Genomic DNA, 18,243 nt, shown 5'->3' on the forward strand with positions numbered 1-18,243 from the left:
GGGTTAAAAAATGTTTTATCCTAGGTCCTAGGTGATTTTTCCAAAGGCTAAGTTCGAGGGTCCAATAAAAATTAATAAAAATTAAAAAATAAAAAATAAAAAATAAAAAATAAATTAAATTAAATTAAAAAAATAAATAAAAATTTGAAAAAATAAAATAAAATAATAATAAGTCAAAGTTTTGAGGAAATAAATGCAAGATTTTAATTTTTTAATATATTAAAATGCATTTAAAATTTCGACGGATGAGATAAAAAGAGATTTTGATCCTCATCGACGGTCGAGATCACTTTGACATGGATCACTCGAACTAGCCGTTGAGAAATTTTTCTTTAAATAGGGTGTCAAGGGTCATTTGAAATCATTGGATCTGTGAGTCTTGTGCTAAAGAAAGCTCTCTTGTAGTCATTTTTTGTGCAATAAAGAAAGACTTTGGGGTTGAAATCTTGCTGGTGTTACTCTTCTGGAATTGTTGTAAGATGTTTTATTTTTCTGCATAAATTTATTTTCAGCTATTGATGATAGCTTGATGAAGAGTGATTTTAAACATAGGTATCTTGTTTAGTCGCTAGGATTTGAATGGTAGTTAAATTTCTGGATATGATGGCAGGTATCTCCATTACATTTGGATTTTAGTATCGTTTTCTCCTTCTTTGTTAATGGTTGAATTAAGCTATGGAGGAAATCCTTTTTTTTAAGATTACCGGGCGTTCGGGGAAGTTCTCGGCTGAACCAGCCAACTCCCGGATTGGATTTTCTGAAGAGCCTGGCTAGTTTTGATCTTGGGCTTATCATTTAAAATTTTTCTTATGAATGCATAAAGGGTTTTCTGAAGCACCCCACCTTAAATTTAAAATTCTAAAAATATTTATGTGGCATATCGACAAATTTGGCTAGTTAGAGCCTCTAAACTATGAACACTGTAATTATTTAGATGGTTTTAGTGTTTTTAATTTTGTTTCTTGCACATTTTACTTCTAGGTGTTCGGTTTTTGCAGGTTGCAGGTCAAAAGAAAACATTTTGTCCAAACCCAGATCTAGGACCTGGAGGGTAAGATCTGGCCTCAGGATAAGATTCGGCAAGAATATTCACTCCAGATCTGGAAATTTCTTGTGGGTTTTTTTTTATAAAGGAAACCGAAGCAAAAAGATTCATATTTTTTTAAGGTTTCTGAAGAATCAAGGGGTTTTCCAGGCTATTTGTTTGTTGCCTAAGATTTTATTTTACAAGAACAAAAATTTGAAATTAAAATCAGGCTGCGAGGTTGCTTCCTCACTTCCATGCAGCCTTTTCCTTTGGCACTCTACGTATTCATATCCAAGCCCCATTCTCCTTCACCGCTGCCATACCTCCTTCAAAACCTGCAGCTGAAACCCTTCACGCTGCATTCTTATCGTTGTTCCTCACTGCCGTTGCCTCTCCACAATGGCCATCCCACTCCATTCCCGCGTTAACACTCCTCGCTGCTGCCACTCCAAATCAAATCTCGTTGTCTATCCTCGTGTCTTTCTCCCCTTCAAAATCCACGCAGCCCTCCATATCCATCCGCTGCAAACTCATTCACTTAGCCTCCCACGTGCTGTCTTTGCCGTCCAGCCCGTAAACCTGCAGCAAAAACCCTCTCCATTTGCATTGCAACTCCATCCTTCTACTTTCACTTGCCCTTTAAAATTGCCATCTCTCATCTCTCTCCACACAACATTCAACTACGTCCTCCATCTGCTGCTCCAAGCTCATTCCAGCCGCTGTTGCGTCCTCACTTCCTCATACGCATGATCAATCCGTTGCTATCATTACAGCTCCCTCTTCAAATCCGCTGCCTTGACTGCAAGCCCACACTGCCCCTTCTTGTTCTTCCGCTGTTGTCCATCTCCTTTACGCAGTCCACCATCAAGCTGCCTTTATCCCCGCAGCAGCAACCTTCAACAGCTTTCGTTCTGCTCCAAACACACCTACACACATTACAGCACAGCAAACTCACCTTTGATTTAAACGTATGCGTATGGTGTTTATCCTAAGTTTAATTATATTTTCTTTTCTTTTTATTTTTCATTTGGTTTTCATTTAGTCCTTTTTCTATTCGATTTTAATTTTTTTTCTTATTTGGTTTTGATTTTAATTTTTTTAATAAAACAAATCATTGTGATATATGTGTTCCCTTATCCTAGGGGTTAGGGTTAGTTTATTTATGTTGTGATATATGTATTAGTTTTTTCGTTTTATTTTTTTTAGTTTTAGATACATAAGATTTCAGTTCTTCTATTTTGATTTTTAAATTTAAAATTTTAAAAATAAAAAATCATAAAAGGTTAAAAAAAAAGTTCCTTTTTATTTTTTTAAGAATCTTAGTTTAGAATAGATTTTATCTTTATTTAGTTTTTAGTTCTTCTATTTTGATTTTTTTTTAATTTAGAATTTAAAAAATAAAAAAATTCATAAAAAAGATATTTTTTTTTTTTTGGTTTCATCTTAGATCAGCTTAATTTTAACTTTTCAAATCAAAATTTTAAAAAAATAAAAAGGTTAAAAAGGGTTAGTCTTTAGATTATATTTTATTTAGATTTAAGTTTAGATTAGATTTTAATTTTATTAGGATTTTAGTTTTGTTTTGAGTTTAAATTTAGAATTTTATAAAAATATACAAAAATTAAAAAAAAAATTGAAAAGATTAACTAAAAATTGAAAATTCTTTTCGGTGTCATTTGTGGTATTCCACTTCTCTATAGTTAAATGCGCTTAAATGTTTATTAGAAGATTAGCTATTGAAAAGTGGTGAATCATTTTATGGGCTGGTTAGCATTTGAATTTCATGGTTGTGTAATGAATTTTGATCTTTTGAAATTTAATTGCTCGAACATTGCGCATCTATTGAATATTTTGCATCTGGTGAAATTAATCGTTGCTTGGATTATATAATGCTCGTGACATGTTTGATATTTTGTAAATATTTTCAAGCAATCATTAAATTACTTCTTAAGCAACAGCAATTAATTAACTCCATAAGGCACTAGTCTTAAGCATTTAAAGATCTAATCAAATTCTGAAATTGATCAAGTGCTTGTTTCCCCCTACTGTGTCTCCCAACCCAACTGGTTCCCAGTTGGCCTTCCTTTTTCCCATAGAGTCTACCCCCCTTAGCCTGCTTCAAGGAGACGGCTTAAACGGAGTGATCGGGGATCAGGGAGACAGCCCCCGATCTGAGTGTTGTCGTGCTGCTTAGACAATATGTGCGACAACAAGCTCAAAATGCTTTGTTGGTAGACGGGCTCAAACACAATCTCTTGAGTGTTAGCCAAATCTGTGATCAAGGACATAATGTTGTCTTTAGCACTAAAGATTGTGAAATAAGGAACTCTTCCTCAGGAGAACTTGTGGCGAAAGGAGTTAGAACATCAGATAACGTCTACATTCTAAACAAAATTCAAGAAGATAAATGTTACCTAAGTCAAAAAGATGAAAGTTGGTTGTGGCACAAGCGACTGGGACATACAAGTTTCGATAACTTGATCAATATCAGCTAGATTAATGCAGTTCAAGACATCCCAAAGTTATTCAAGCCAAATCAAGGTGTATGTGGTTCATGTCAACATGGAAAGCAAACTAGAACCAGCCACAAGACCAAGGAGTTCTCTACATCAAAACCTTTGGAGATCATTCATGTTGATTTATGTGGACCAACTAGAGCTCCAGCGCTCCAAGGAGAAAGGTACTTTGCTTTATTTGTTGATGACTATACTAGAATGATGTGGGTATATTTCATAAAATATAAATCCAAAGCATTTGAATGTTTTAAGAATCTTAAAGCTTTTGTAGAAAATGAAAAGGATTCTAAGATTAAATGTCTTAGAACAGATGGGGGGGAGAATTCACATCAAAAGAATTTGATGAATTCTGTTAAGTACATGGAATCGAAAGAGAACTCTCTGTTGCTAGAACACCCAAGCAAAATGGGGTAGTTGAAAGAAGAAACTGAATTGTTCAAGAAATGGCAAGAACAATGTTACTACCCGCTGACTTGCAGCCAAAATTTTAGAGAGAAGCAGTCGAGACAACAGTTTATACCTTGGATCGAACTCAACTAAGACCAAATAATGAGAAGACTCCTTATGAATTATAGAAAGGAGGACTTGCTTCAGTAAAATACTTCAGGATTTTTGGAAGCAAATGCTTCATAAAAGTCAATAATGACTCACCAGGAAAATTTGATTCTCAGGTTAACGAAGGAATATTCCTTGGATATTCCACTAGGAGCAAAGCCTACAAGTGCTACAATAATCGACTACGGAAAACAATGGAAAGCATTGATGTGAATATTGATGAAACCCTTCCAGAAAAGGAAATTGAAGATCATGGAGTTGACCCTCTCATTGAAGAAAACAAAAAAGAACCTGAAAAAGAGAAAAAAGGTCAAGAAAAACAGAAGGAAAAAGAACCATCTCAAACTCCTTCCAAAGTGCAATTCCTCCAAAAACATCACCCAGAAGAGCAGATTATTGGCAATGTAGATGACGGGATACAAACCCGAAGAAGGATGACAAGTATACCAAAGAAAAATGATGTTGCTCTCCTATCTATGATAGAACCAGAAACTTTTACTCAAGCAAGGATCCTCATTGGGTGGAAGCCATGGAAGAAGAAATGTCTCAAATCGAGAAGAATGAGACATGGGAGCTGGTCCCTCGTCCAAAAGATAAAAATATAATTGGAACCAAGTGGGTGTTCAAAAACAAAATGAATGAAGATGGACAAATCATCAGAAATAAGGCAAGGCTTGTTTGTAAAGGTTATTCACAAATTGAAGGAATCGACTTTGAAGAAACATTTGCACCAGTGTGGAAGCTATAAGGATGTTCTTGGCATTTTCTTGCTCAAAAGGATTCAAAGTCTATCAAATGGACATAAAATCAGCATTTCTGAATGGGCAACTCAAGGAAGAAGTCTACATGGAGCAACCAGAAGGGTTTAATCTAGCAGAAGGAAAAGACTTTGTTTGTAAGTTGAAAAAGGCATTATATGGGTTGAAACAAGCTCCTAGAGCCTGGTACACAAGATTGGATCACTATCTACAACAACAAGGCTTCAAGAAGGGGGTGGCAGAAAGTAATCTCTACATGAAGATGGATGAAGATAAGTTACTAGTCACTCTTGTCTCTGTTGATGATCTGATTTTTACTAGCAATAATGATGAGATGAGCCATGAGTTTGCTCAAACTATGTCAAAAGAGTTCGAAATGTCGATGATAGGAGAGTTATCTTACTTCCTTGGACTACAAGTATCTCAAACCATAGCAGGCATGTTCATATCTCAAGCAAAATATCTTAAAGACATGCTTAAAAGATATGGAATGGAAGACTGTGCACCCATGAGCACACCTATGACCACAGATTGCAAATTAAGCAAAGACGAAGACTCTCCTTCGATGGATGCTACTCATTACAGGTCAATAATTGGTGCCCTTCTATACTTAACCGTTACCAGGCCAGATATTATGCATGCAGTAGGAATGGTGGTAAGATTTAGTCAGTTCCTAAACAATCCCATCTTGCAACTGTGAAGAGAATTCTAATATACTTACAAGGAACCCCTGATTTTGGGCTTTGGTACCCTAAGAGCTCAACTCTTACTGTGATTGCATACACCGATGCTGATTGGGCCATAAGTATCGATGATCGAAAAAGAACTAGTGGCAATGCATTCTTCATGGGAAATTGTCTAGTATCTTGGCTCAACAAAAAACAATCATCCATATCACTCTCTACAGTTGAAGCCGAGTATATAGCTGTAGCAGATTGTTGTACTCAAATATTATGGATGAGGGAAGCTCTGAAGGATGTCAACATAGATACCAACCAACCAATCACCATATATTGTGATAACACAAGTGGTATCAATCTCAACAAAAATCCAATGATGCACTCAAAGACCAAACATATACCAATCAAATATCATTTTCTTCGTGAACAAGTGGCTGAACAAAACATCAAATTGGAATATATCAATACAAAGGAGCATACTGCAGAGATTTTCACCAAACCCCTTTCTCGAGAAGCGTTTGAACATCTTCGCCAAAAGATGGGGGTTATTGCTCTAACATCACAATAAGCAGATTTTTAAGATGCCACATGATAGGGGGAGCAGTTCAATCGGGGGAGTTCTTGTGTACCCACTTTGCCATTGATGTCAAAGGGGGAGAAAAGAAAAAAATTGCCATCCAATGACAAAGCGGGAGATTGTTAGTATAATTGTCATTGATGTCAATATATTAAATAAGGCAAGGACATGATGATGATATGATTAAGAAGGAAACCACGAAGAAGCCTCCGGTTTTGCACTAATAAATGACTAGTCACATGAAATAATATTTTTTTCTCTATCTTAGAAGAAGAATTTCACCATGATACCTGGACCATCTTTTAGAGCATAATTTTTCCTTTCCAGTGAGATATTACTTGGCCCAAAACTCCAAGTAGTTTGGGAGGTACGAATTTTTTAAGTTGAGGAAATTATGTTGGTCCATAAGGCAACCTACACCACCTACTCATGTCAACCAGAATGATGGACGTGACTTTTCAATATTCGTTTTGTTAAAGGCCTATTTATGTAGGGTCAAAGGCAATCTTTCAATACAGACATTCAATCAGTGGTGATTAGAACAATCTGAAGGTTCACATCTCGTGAACAGTTATAGAAGCTATCAAGTAAATGCAAAAGGGAAAGACCTAAAAACATCAATTTTCACAGTCTTGCCATAGTGAAACAACTCAAAACTAGATTTCGGACTGAGGAGCTCGTTATATCTTAGAAAGTGATACCTCTGAAGTTTTTGAAACTGTGACTATGGTGAGACATCAGACAGCCTGTGGATCAGGGGTTCTGAGCATCTTTCGGACCAAGTTAGATCTGGAACAGCACCTCGGACAGCCTGCGGATGAGAGTTTTTTAGCACACTTCGGACTACGTCAAAGCAGGAACAGCACCTGGGACAGTTGCGGATTAGAACACAAAGACAACACCTTTGCCTACACTTCGGATAGGACCCTAGACATCACAATACCTCAGGTAGCACCTCTCATTTTTTCCGACTGTGGGTCTAGAGTATTGATTGGCATATCTCTTGGATCAGGTGACAAAAGAAGTTCTCGGACTATGACAATATGCTGATTGGTTTCGTTGAACATGATACAGTTCTCCTCAAAACATGATGACAAGGGTATAATGAAGTAAAGACAATGAAAATTCCAATCAAGCTGAACGGTGAAGACAGTGAAGCATTTCAAGTAAGTTATATTTACATTCTCCATTAAAAACAACAGGATTGGTGTCCTTGGAGTTGGTGCTCCTAAATTCAAGGTAGGTGCCTTGGATGATATAGGGTCGAAGCCCTAGAGGTTGGAGCCTCATCAAAAACCAAGTTGGTGCTTGGGAATAATTATCATACATTGTATTTATTCTTTTATACTCAATAAAATTATACTTATATGTTTGTCTGATTAAATTGTGAAGAATCTAACTAGTAATAATAACAATTGAAAGAAAATATTGATTCATCCCCCTCTCAGTATTTCCAACAATCGGTATCAAAGCTAGCTTCTTCATAATCAACCTAACAGCTAGAAGAAGGATTCTTAGTCACAAAGAAAAGTCAAGAAGTGTCAGGAAGGCTTCCTTTGTTCGATAGCACAAATTTTGGTTTTTGGAAAAAAAGAATGTCCTACTACTTAATGTCCCTTGGACCTGAAGTTTAGCATTCAGTGTTGCCTGGGTACACTGCTCCTTCCACTCTTCCAACTGATCCAGGCGAAAGGAAAGCTTACATTGCAAATGCAAAAGCCTTAAATTCCATCACTAGTGGAATCACTGATTCTGAATTTACAAAAGTCATGAATTGTGACTCGACAAAAGAAGTATGGGATAAGCCGGTTAGCTTATACGATGGGGACTCCAAAGTTAACAAGGAAAAGCTTCAAACCCATAGAAGGCAATTCGAAAGTCTGAAAATGCATGATGAAGAAGATATTGCATCATACTTTCTCCGAGTAGCTGAAGTGGTCAACACTCTTAAAGGATTGGGAGAAAAGATTGAAGAAAGCGCTATTGTTCAAAAGGTCTTAAGATCTCTCCCTGATAGATTTGACTCTAAAGTAAGTGCAATAGAAGCAATGAAGGACCTAGATACTCTCAAGATGGATGAACTTCATGGAATCCTCATTGCCTATGAGATGAGAAAAGAATCCCAAGTTCCAAAGATGCAGCATTCAAGGCCTCAAAATCAAAAAAGGGGAAAGGATGGAATACCAAGATTGATGACTCCAATATTGAATCCGAATTGACGCAACTTGTATGAAGACTCAAGAAAGGATCCAAGCTAAAAGGTGATTAACCTCTTATTTGTTTCAAATGTGGAAGAATAGGTCATTATGCTGCAAAATATCCTCATAAGCATGATAGTGATGATAAGGAGGATTCTAAAAGGATGGTATACAAAAAGAAAGGGTTTAATAAGAAGAATTTCTTCTCTATGCAAGATGAGTCTGATGAAGATGAATTTGTAGTCGTCAAAAAAAAAATCAACTAATGATGAATCAAATGAAGAAAATGATTATGCTTGAAGCCAAGCAGTATTATTCATGGCATTCACAAATGATGATGATTCAAGACTAAAAGGAAATGTAGATGAATTGTTAATGAGTGCCATTGAAGAAAATAAGAAATTACGAAATAAAATCATTTCTCTCAAGTTAGAAAAGGAGGAAGCAAAAAGAAGGGAAGACCTCTTCCAAAATAAGCTAAAAGAAAAGGAAGAAATTTGTGAAAATCGTGAAGCTGAAATAGTATCTCTGAGGAAGGAATTGGAGCAAGTCAAAAAGAGTCGAGAAAGCTCCCAAACACTTGACATTATCCTAAATGCTCAAAATCCTCAATATGACAAATCTGGTATAGGTTTTAAAGGAGAATCATCAAGTACTAAGGTTAATGCGAAAAGCTATGCCGACATACTTTCCAGCAACCCAAAAGAAGAAAAATCATTTCATCAAAGGCCCATCTCAAATCCAAAGAATGAAGAAAGAGTAACTCCAAGGAAGAATGTTGATTCAAATCATGGCTATTACAAAAGGTACCAAACAATTTTTTTTGGGCATTGTTATTATTGTAAAAATTTTGGTCATCAAGCTAAACATTGCATGGCTCTTAAGAATGAAACACCAAAATTGAAGGATCAAACAAACAAACCATATAGTCTCAAAGGGCAAGGACAAATCAAGACATACAACTCTCTTGATCCTTTGGCCAAATTTGGTCCAATTTGCTCATTATGTAATGATAATGGACATAATGAACAAAATTGCCCTCTCAAAAGGAGAAAAATATGAGAATCTCAATACGGATAAATGTGGCCTAGCTCTATGTGCTCACAGTGATGAAAATCATTGGTTTGTGGATAGTGGGTGCTCCATACATATGACAAGTGACAAAAGGAAGTTTGTCTCATTGAACAAAAAGGAAGCAAATGTATCCTTTGGAAGTGGATGTGCCAAAATTGTTGGAAAGGGAACTGTTACCCTTATTAATGGAAAAGGAAAGGCTCAAAATGCTTTGCTGGTAGATAGGCTCAAACACAATCTCTTGAGTGTTAGCCAAATCTATGATCAAAGACATAATGTTGTCTTTAGCACTAAAGATTGTGAAAAAAGGAACTCTTCGTCAGGAGAACTTGTGGCGAAAGGAGTTAGAACATCAAATAACATCTACATTCTAAACAAAATTCAAGAATATAAATGTTACCTAAGTCAAACAGATGAAGGTTGGTTGTGACACAAGCGACTGGGACATACAAGCTTCGATAACTTGATCAATATCAACAAGATTAATGTAGTGCGAGACATCCCAAAATTATTCAAGCCAAATCAAGGTGTATGTGGTCCATGTCAACATGGAAAGCAAACTAGAACTAGCCACAAGACCAAGGAGGTCTCTACATCAAAATCTTGGGAGATCATTCATGCTGATTTATGTGGACCAACTAGAACTCCAGCGCTCCATGGAGAAAGGTACTTTGCTTTATTTGTTGATGACTATACTAGAATGATGTGGGTATATTTCATAAAATATAAATCCGAAGCATTTGAATGTCTTAAGAATCTTAAAGCTTTTGTAGAAAATGAAAAGGATTCTAAGATTAAATGTCTTAGAATGGATAGGGGGGGAGAATTCACATCAAAAGAATTTGATGAATTCTGTAAAGTACATGGAATCGAAAGAGAACTCTCTGCTGCTAGAACACCCAAGCAAAATGGGATAGTTGAAAGAAGAAACTAAATTGTTCAAGAAATGGCAAGAACAATGTTACTACCCGCTGACTTGCAGCCAAAATTATGGAGAGAAGCAATCGAGACAACAGTTTATACCTTGGATCGAACTCAACTAAGACCAAATAATGAGAAGACTCCTTATGAATTATGGAAAGGAAGACCTGCTTCAGCAAAATACTTCAGGATTTTTGGAAGCAAATGCTTCATAAAAATCAATAATGACTCACCACGAAAATTTGATTCTTAGGTTAACGAAGGAATATTCCTTGGATATTCCACTAGGAGCAAAGCCCACAAGTGCTACAATAATCAACTACGGAAAATAGTGGAAAGCATTGATGTGAAGATTGATGAAGCCCTTCCAGAAAAGGAAATTGAAGATCATGAAGGTGACCCTCTCATTGAAGAAAACAAAGAAGAACTAGAAAAAGAGGAAAAAGATCAAGAAAAACAAAAGGAAAAAGAACCATCTCAAACTCCTTCAAAGGTGAAATTCCTCCAAAAACATCACCCAGAAGAGCAGATTATTGGAAATGTAGATGAGGGGATACAAACCCGAAGAAGGATGACAAGTACACCAAGGAAAAATGATGTTGCTCTCCTATCTATGATAGAACCATAAACTTTTACTCAAGCAAGTAAGGATCCTCATTGGGTGGAAGCCATGGAAGAAGAAATGTCTCAAATCGAGAAGAATGAGACATGGGAGCTGGTACCTCGTCCAAAGGATAAAAATATAATTGGAACCAAGTGGGTGTTCAAAAACAAAATGAATGAAGATGGACAAATCATCAGAAATAAGGCAAGGCTTGTTTGTAAAGGTTATTCACAAATTGAAGGAATCGACTTTAAAAAAACCTTTGCACTGGTAGCTCGTATGGAAGCTATACGGATGTTCTTGGCATTTTCTTGCTCAAAAGGATTCAAAGTCTATCAAATGGACGTAAAATCAGCATTTCTGAATGGGGAACTCAAGGAAGAAGTCTAAATGGAGCAACTATAAGGTTTTAATCTAGCAGAAGGAAAAGACTTTGTTTGTAAGTTGAAAAAGGCATTATATGGGTTGAAACAAGCTCCTAGAGCTTGGTACGCAAGATTGGATCATTATCTACAACAAAAAGCCTTCAAGAAGGGGGTGGCAGGAAGTAATCTCTACATGAAGATGGACGAGTATAAGTTACTAGTCACTCTTGTCTATGCTGATGATCTGATTTTTGCTAGCAATAATAATGAGATGAGCCATCAGTTTGCTCAAAATATGTCAAAAGAGTTCGAAATGTCTATCATAGGAGAGTTATCTTACTTCCTTGGACTACAAGAATCTCAAACCACAGCAAGCATGTTCATATCTCAAGCAAAATATCTTAAAGTGTTAAAATTGGCAACTACAGCCAAAATCCATGTGGGTCATCTTATTCATGGCTGATAATATTTTTATTAGATTCCTCTCGTCGAGAGGTGTAGGATTGATCTAAAGATCATCCGATTCCAATAAGTATTTATGGAGATATAAATTTATTTTGATTATGGAATAATTATCAAGCCGACCTGCAACTCATGTAGGCTCAGAAGCCCAACAATCACATATATTCAATCATCAACAGTTGTGTATAAATACAAGAGGTCTTTTCCTCATTTGGACTCAGTCATCTCATCACATCTCTCTCTCTCCTGCGCAAAAAAGAGGCTCTTCTCCTACTGCGCAGAAAGAGACTCTTCTCTCACACATGTGGAAGGAAGGTGTAGAATTTAGCGCTGCAACTGAAGAACCAAAGTTTGACCATCAATTTGCCTCTTAGCATTGCGTTGTAGGTGAATCTGGATCTCCTCTGAAGGCCGCATTTTTTGGTGAAGGAATCAAGCCGATCCGACGGTCGGTTTGCAAGATATTGTTTGCCCTTGTTTCGCTGATCTAGGGTTTGTTGTTGCTAATGTAAATCAGATTTATGTACTATTTCTCTCTACTGAATTATTGAAGATAACGGAAGATTTGATCAAAGGGTTTCCCCACATTGGGGTTTGTCCCTGGCTAGCCGCCACATCTTGTGTCTCTTGTTTTGGCTTGTTTTCTGTCGATCATTTAATGTTCTATCTGCACTTTACTTTATATACATGTGATTGCTAATCTGTGGATAATAATAAGAAAGATAAGTAAACTATTATAAGCATAGAACATACCATAACTTAACATAAAGACATGCTTAAAAGATATGGAATGGAAGATTGTGCACCCATGAACACACCTATGACCACAGATTGCAAATTAAGCAAAGACGATGACTCTGCTCTATGGATGCTACTCATTACAGGTCAATAATTGGTGCCCTTCTATACTTAACCACTATTAGGCCAGATATTATGCATGCAGTAGGAATGGTGGCAAGATTTCAGTCAGCTCCTAAACAATCCCATCTTGCAGCTGTGAAGAGAATTCTAAGATACTTACAAGGAACCCCTGATTTTGGTCTTTGTTACCCTAAGAGCTCAACTCTCACTGTGACTGCATACACTGATGCCGATTGGGCCGGAAGTATCGATGATCGAAAAAGTACTAGTGGAAATGCATTCTTCATGGGAGATTGTCTAGTATCTTGGCTCAGAAAAAAACAATCATCCTTATCACTCTCTACAGCTAAAGCAGAGTATATAGCTGTTGTGGATTGTTGTACTCAAATATTATAGATGAAGGAAGCTCTGAAGGATGTCAACACAGATACCAACCAACCAATCACCATCTATTGTGATAACACAAGTGCTATCATTGTCAGCAAAAATCCAGTGATGCACTCAATTACCAAACAAATATCATTTTCTTCGTGAACAAGTGGCTGAACAAAGCATCAGATTGGAATATATCAATACAAAGGAGAAAATTGCAGACATTTTTACCAATCCCCTTTCTCGAGAAGTGTTTGAACATCTTCGCCAAAAGATAGGGGTTATTGCTCTAACATCACACTAAGTAGATTCTTAAGATGCCACATGACAGGGGGAGCAGTGCAACAGGGGGAGTTCTTGTGTACCCACTTTTCAATTGATGTCAAAGGGGGAGAGAAGAAAAATATTGCCATCCAATGACAAATGGGGAGATTGTTAGTATAATTGTCATTGATGTCAATATATTAAAAAGGCAAGGGCATGATGATGATATGATTAAGAAGGAAACCATGAAGAAGCCTCCGGTTCTGCACTAATAAATGACCAGTGACATGAAATAATATTTTTTCTCTATCTTAGAAGAAGAATTTCACCATGAGACCTGGACCATCTTTCAGAGCATCATTTTTCCTTTCCAATGAGCTATTACTTGGCCCAAAACTCCAAGTAGTTTGGGAGATACAAATTTTTTAAGTTGAGGAAATTATGCTAGTCCATAAGCCGGCCTACACCACCTACTCATGTCGGCAAAAATGATTGACGTGACTTTTCAATATTCATTTTTTTAAAGGCCTATTTATATAGGGTCAAAGGTAATCTTTCAATACAGACATTCAATCAGCGGTGATTAGAACAGTTTGAAGGTTCACATCTCGTGAACAATTATAGAAGTTGTCAAGTAAACGCAAAAGCGAAAGACCTAAAAACATCTATTTTCGCAGTCCTGTCACAGTGACACAACTCAGAACTAGATTTCAGACTAAGGAGCTCGTTATATCTTAGAAAGTGATACCTCTGAAGTTTTTGAAACTGTGACTATGATGAGACATCAGACAGCGTGCGGATCAGGGTTTATGAGCATCTTTCGAACCAAGTTAGATCTGGAACAGCACCTCGGACAGCCTGCGGATGAGGATTTCTGAGCACACTTCAGACCAGGTCAGAGCAGGAACAGTACCTCGGACAGTTGTGGATTAGAACACAGAGACAGCACCTCTGCCTACACTTTGGATAGGACCTCAGACATCACAGTACCTCGGGTAGCACCTCTCATTTTTCTGACTGTGGGTCTGGAGCATTGATTGGCATATCTCTTGGATCAGGTGACAGAAGTTCTCGGACCATGGCAGTATGCTGATTGGTTTAGCTGAACATGATACAGTTCTCCTCTAGAACATGATGACAAGTGTATAATGAAGTAAAGACGGTGAAAATTCCAGTCAAGCTGAATGGTGAAGACAGTGAAGCATTTCAAGTTATATTTACATTCTTTATTAAAAACAAGAAGATTGGTCTCCTTGGAGTTGGTGCTCCTAAATTCAAGGTAGGTGCCTTGGATGAGATAGGGTTAAAGCCCTAGAGGTCGGAGCCTCATCAAAAACCACGTTGGTGCTTGGGATTAATTATCATACATTGAATTTATTCCTTTATACTCAATAAATTATACGTATACGTTTCTCTGATTAAATTGTGAATAATCTAACTGGTAATAATAACAATTGAAAGAAAATATTGATTCACCCCTCTCTTAGTATTTCCAACAATAGAGACCTAATAGTACGAATGATACTGTGAATCATGAAATGACTTTAACACACTTCACTTTTATGTGCATATCCCTCATTTGACAAATGGCAGTCTCTAAAACCATTTGATGAACTTTTGATAAATCGTGTACATTGTTTTACTTGGGCTTATCCCTTAGCCCCCCCTTCACACTTGTGGAGTCTTGACTCCCCATACTATCTTGCCTGACTTGGTCTACAACAATAGTGTATTATATTCATATGCATGCAATTTCATATTTGCAAAACCAAGCTCTCTAGGCTCAAAACATATAAAGATATGCACATTAAATGATTAACCTAAAACAAGTATGTACATGGGTTGACCTGCCACAAAATAATTCTTGGCTCACCAGCGTAAATATGATATGTACACACACACACACACAAGGGTTATCGTAGGGGTGTTACATATAAGCTAAAAAGAGGCTACGCATCAATATTCAACAAGTAATTCCATATGACTATGTTGTATATTGAAGCTATATGATATTAATCAACAAACTATTTTTACTAGTTATGCATTATGCAAGGTAGGACAATATTGGATCAGGATGTAGTATACAAGTGATAAGATATGTGGGATGTGTGGTGATTTGTTCTTTAGAAATTAACCCAGTTGGGATTGGTTTACACATTATAATGTGCCAGCATTATGCAATAGAGGACAATACTAGATAGAATCAATTAGGCTTTGTTAAGCAATACAAACAAAGATTCATGAGATGAGTGAGTCAACTAAAATTTGAAAGTGTTTCCCAACATTTCAAGGCATCTCCATCACATCAAAGGCTTATATTTAAGTTGAGTAATAATAAAACAATGGCATTGCATTTCATATATCTTGGAAACTTGCAAATACAACATTGTTAATGGCTAGCACTCCAAGTATATTCTCATGTTTCAAACAATAAAATATTTTATTTTCTATAAAATATAACAAACCAAGAAACTATTATCAATTTTTGCATAGACATTAAATGGAATTCAAAATGCAACACAAAACATTTAAATACATGCAAGTAGTAATGCTTATTAACCACTTTCTGACCATCACGGGCTCTCTTGGATCAATGAACTCAACAGATGAAACTCCTAGTGGTGTTTGGATCTCACCGCTAACAATGGGCTGCAAAATATAACAAAAAGAGTATTAGAAACTAAATATGGGTAAGACTGCTACAACAACCCTAAATTAGGAATTATGAATAAAATCTACAAAAGGACAAAATTAATAAGGACGAATACACAATCGTAGTTTTGCATAGTAAAATCTATTATCTTCTAGAAACTAGAAAGAAAATTCCCTTTACGAAGACCACGTGTTCAAATTAAAGAACCTAGATTTCTTAATGAGGTTTTGCATTAAGGCACTAGATTTTGCGGTAACATTTTTGGCATTGTTGAAATGAGGAATTGAATCCTCCTCCTAGAGATACGAAGTCTATGCCTCAATTCCTTTTCATGAGCTTATCCAAAAACCTTGATTAAAATTGCTTATTCAGCAACAACCCAATCTAATTCCACCTCAAGAGCTTCTAGCTTAATGCCTAATAAGAAATCTAATATTCCTCCAAAAAGGAAGAACACTCAAAAAATTCCTGCAGACAAAACTCTCTACAAGAATCCATCTACCTCAACCACAATGAATAAGCCATGGCTCACAAATGTTTTTAAACCTTCGAACATGCACATCATTCATGGATTCCTTAACAAGATTCCTAATAAATTTGAGGAACACTTGCCCAAGTTCACTAGAAATGATGTGGTCACAGCGGAACAACATATAGATTTGTCTTAATGAATTGATGGTGGTCAGCATATCAAAGAGGAAGATCTTGTCATGAAACTCTTACCCTTATATTTTAAAGAAATGTTAAAGCATGGTACCAAGACTTGCCTAATAGAGGGATCCAGAATTTGGATCAATGTCATGCAGCTTTCAACACGAGATGGGAAACTACGGGAGATAGAATACTATTGATGGCTCAATGTCATGAAATTTAACAAAAAAAAAAGATAATGAAAGTATCTGGGATTTTAATCAAGGATTTGATATCTTAGTCAAAGAGATCGACTAATTATAAGCATAATGCAGATACTATACTAATGCAAAATACTAATACTTTTGATGGATACTTTGGCCACGCAATTAAAGACAAGGGTATTGTTAGCCACCCAAGTGGGAAAACCCTAGCAAAAAAATTCTCCCATTCAAATCAGCTTGTCAGACAGGAACCCTATGATTATCTACATATGGCTAGCCTCAAAGCCCCTCCAAACATGCTTCGATCAATGATTTATGACATCCATCTTACTTATCAAATGAAGGTGGGTCATCCATTGTAAGGTACATTAACAATTTTGTAATCTAGTGCTTTCATATAGTGTTGAAGGGCATTCTAGTATGTATCACAAGTTGAATTGGATGATAGACCACTTTTGCTTGTATTCTTGTTTCCATGATTCACCTTGGTGGTTATCGACTACTCCTAGTCCAGTGTAGACCTAGTGTGACCTTTCTTGAGACTTTTCCTTACACTCGCCAAGAGTGGCACAAATAGGAAGCACTAATTGATGTTTCTTGTCCATGGTAATCCATATTGTTACCCAACAAAAGTGGGTAACCCCTAGTAGAAACATTTCTCCTATTCATCTCTCCCAACCAGCAGTCAGAAGCCCCTAATAGCGACTAAGTAGTCAATGTGATGCGCCATTCATATCTCCATCACTTGCATCAATCATATGTTTCCTCGCCCATTTTCCAAGAGCACATGTTGGAAGGTGGGCATCCAACCCAAAAGGTACATTATTCATTTTGCATTTGAGTGCTTATGCTTGTTTGTATTTGGGAATTTGGCATGGATCATGGGGTAATCTAGGGGAAGGAAGGGTTTTGACCGTAGTCATGTTCTCTCACCTTAAATGGGGGATTAATTTTCAACCCTAGTGCAATGGGACCTCCCCTAATGGCCCATGGCTTTAGGAAGGGCACTCCTTGAGAAATCTTGACTAAGATATCATAGTCCCATCTCTCCCTTTCCATACTTACCACTTTCCAATGTCCATCTCACATCAAGAGCCCTATACTCTGTTGAAGGAAATGTAACTAGGTTCAGTTTTCATAAATGTACTTTTGATATTTGTATTTATTCAAGAAAAAGAAATATTATTTTATAATATATGTCAATGAGTTTCTTGCTCATTGAAATAGGTCTAGCACTATTTAAAGTGCTATAGGTGAGTCAAATACTCAAAAGAAAAAGGTTGAAGAGCTTAAGGGCATGTTACACCTTGTATAAATGTGTACTAAAGTCAAAGAGAGAAACTCCAAGAAAAGACAAGTCTCCTCCTATGCTAAAGAAGATCCTTCAAGCATGCAACTCCAACAAAGAACCATATGAAGTCTACTCTTCAATTCGGCTTACAAGTCGACCTAAGAGGAGGGACAATCCTCTATTTATAGAGGTTGTCCACTCCAATACAACA

At 36.6% G+C, this 18,243-nt stretch overlaps 1 protein-coding gene across 6 annotated transcripts in view; it reads right to left on the bottom strand.

The window, feature by feature from the left end:
• LOC149147537 (uracil phosphoribosyltransferase-like) overlaps positions 1–18,243 on the bottom strand; it is a 328,480-nt gene that overhangs the window by 168,623 nt on the left and 141,614 nt on the right. For 5 of the 6 annotated variants that reach the window (XR_016262490.1, XR_016262486.1, XR_016262489.1 and 2 more), the window contains one exon: positions 15,806–15,883. Coding sequence is in view for 1 of the 6 variants with exons in the window: in XM_089439250.1 (XP_089295376.1) it covers positions 15,806–15,883 (78 nt within the window). In the remaining 5 variants the exon portion in view is untranslated. Of the gene's footprint in view, positions 1–15,770; positions 15,884–18,243 lie in introns of all 6 variants that reach the window. The other variant, XR_016262488.1, reaches the window with a different exon arrangement.

Source organism: Pinus tabuliformis, chromosome 9 (assembly GCF_031772625.1).
Source record: "Pinus tabuliformis cultivar Carrire ecotype Pingquan chromosome 9, CPIR1, whole genome shotgun sequence".
NCBI classification, from domain to species: domain Eukaryota; kingdom Viridiplantae; phylum Streptophyta; class Pinopsida; order Pinales; family Pinaceae; genus Pinus; species Pinus tabuliformis.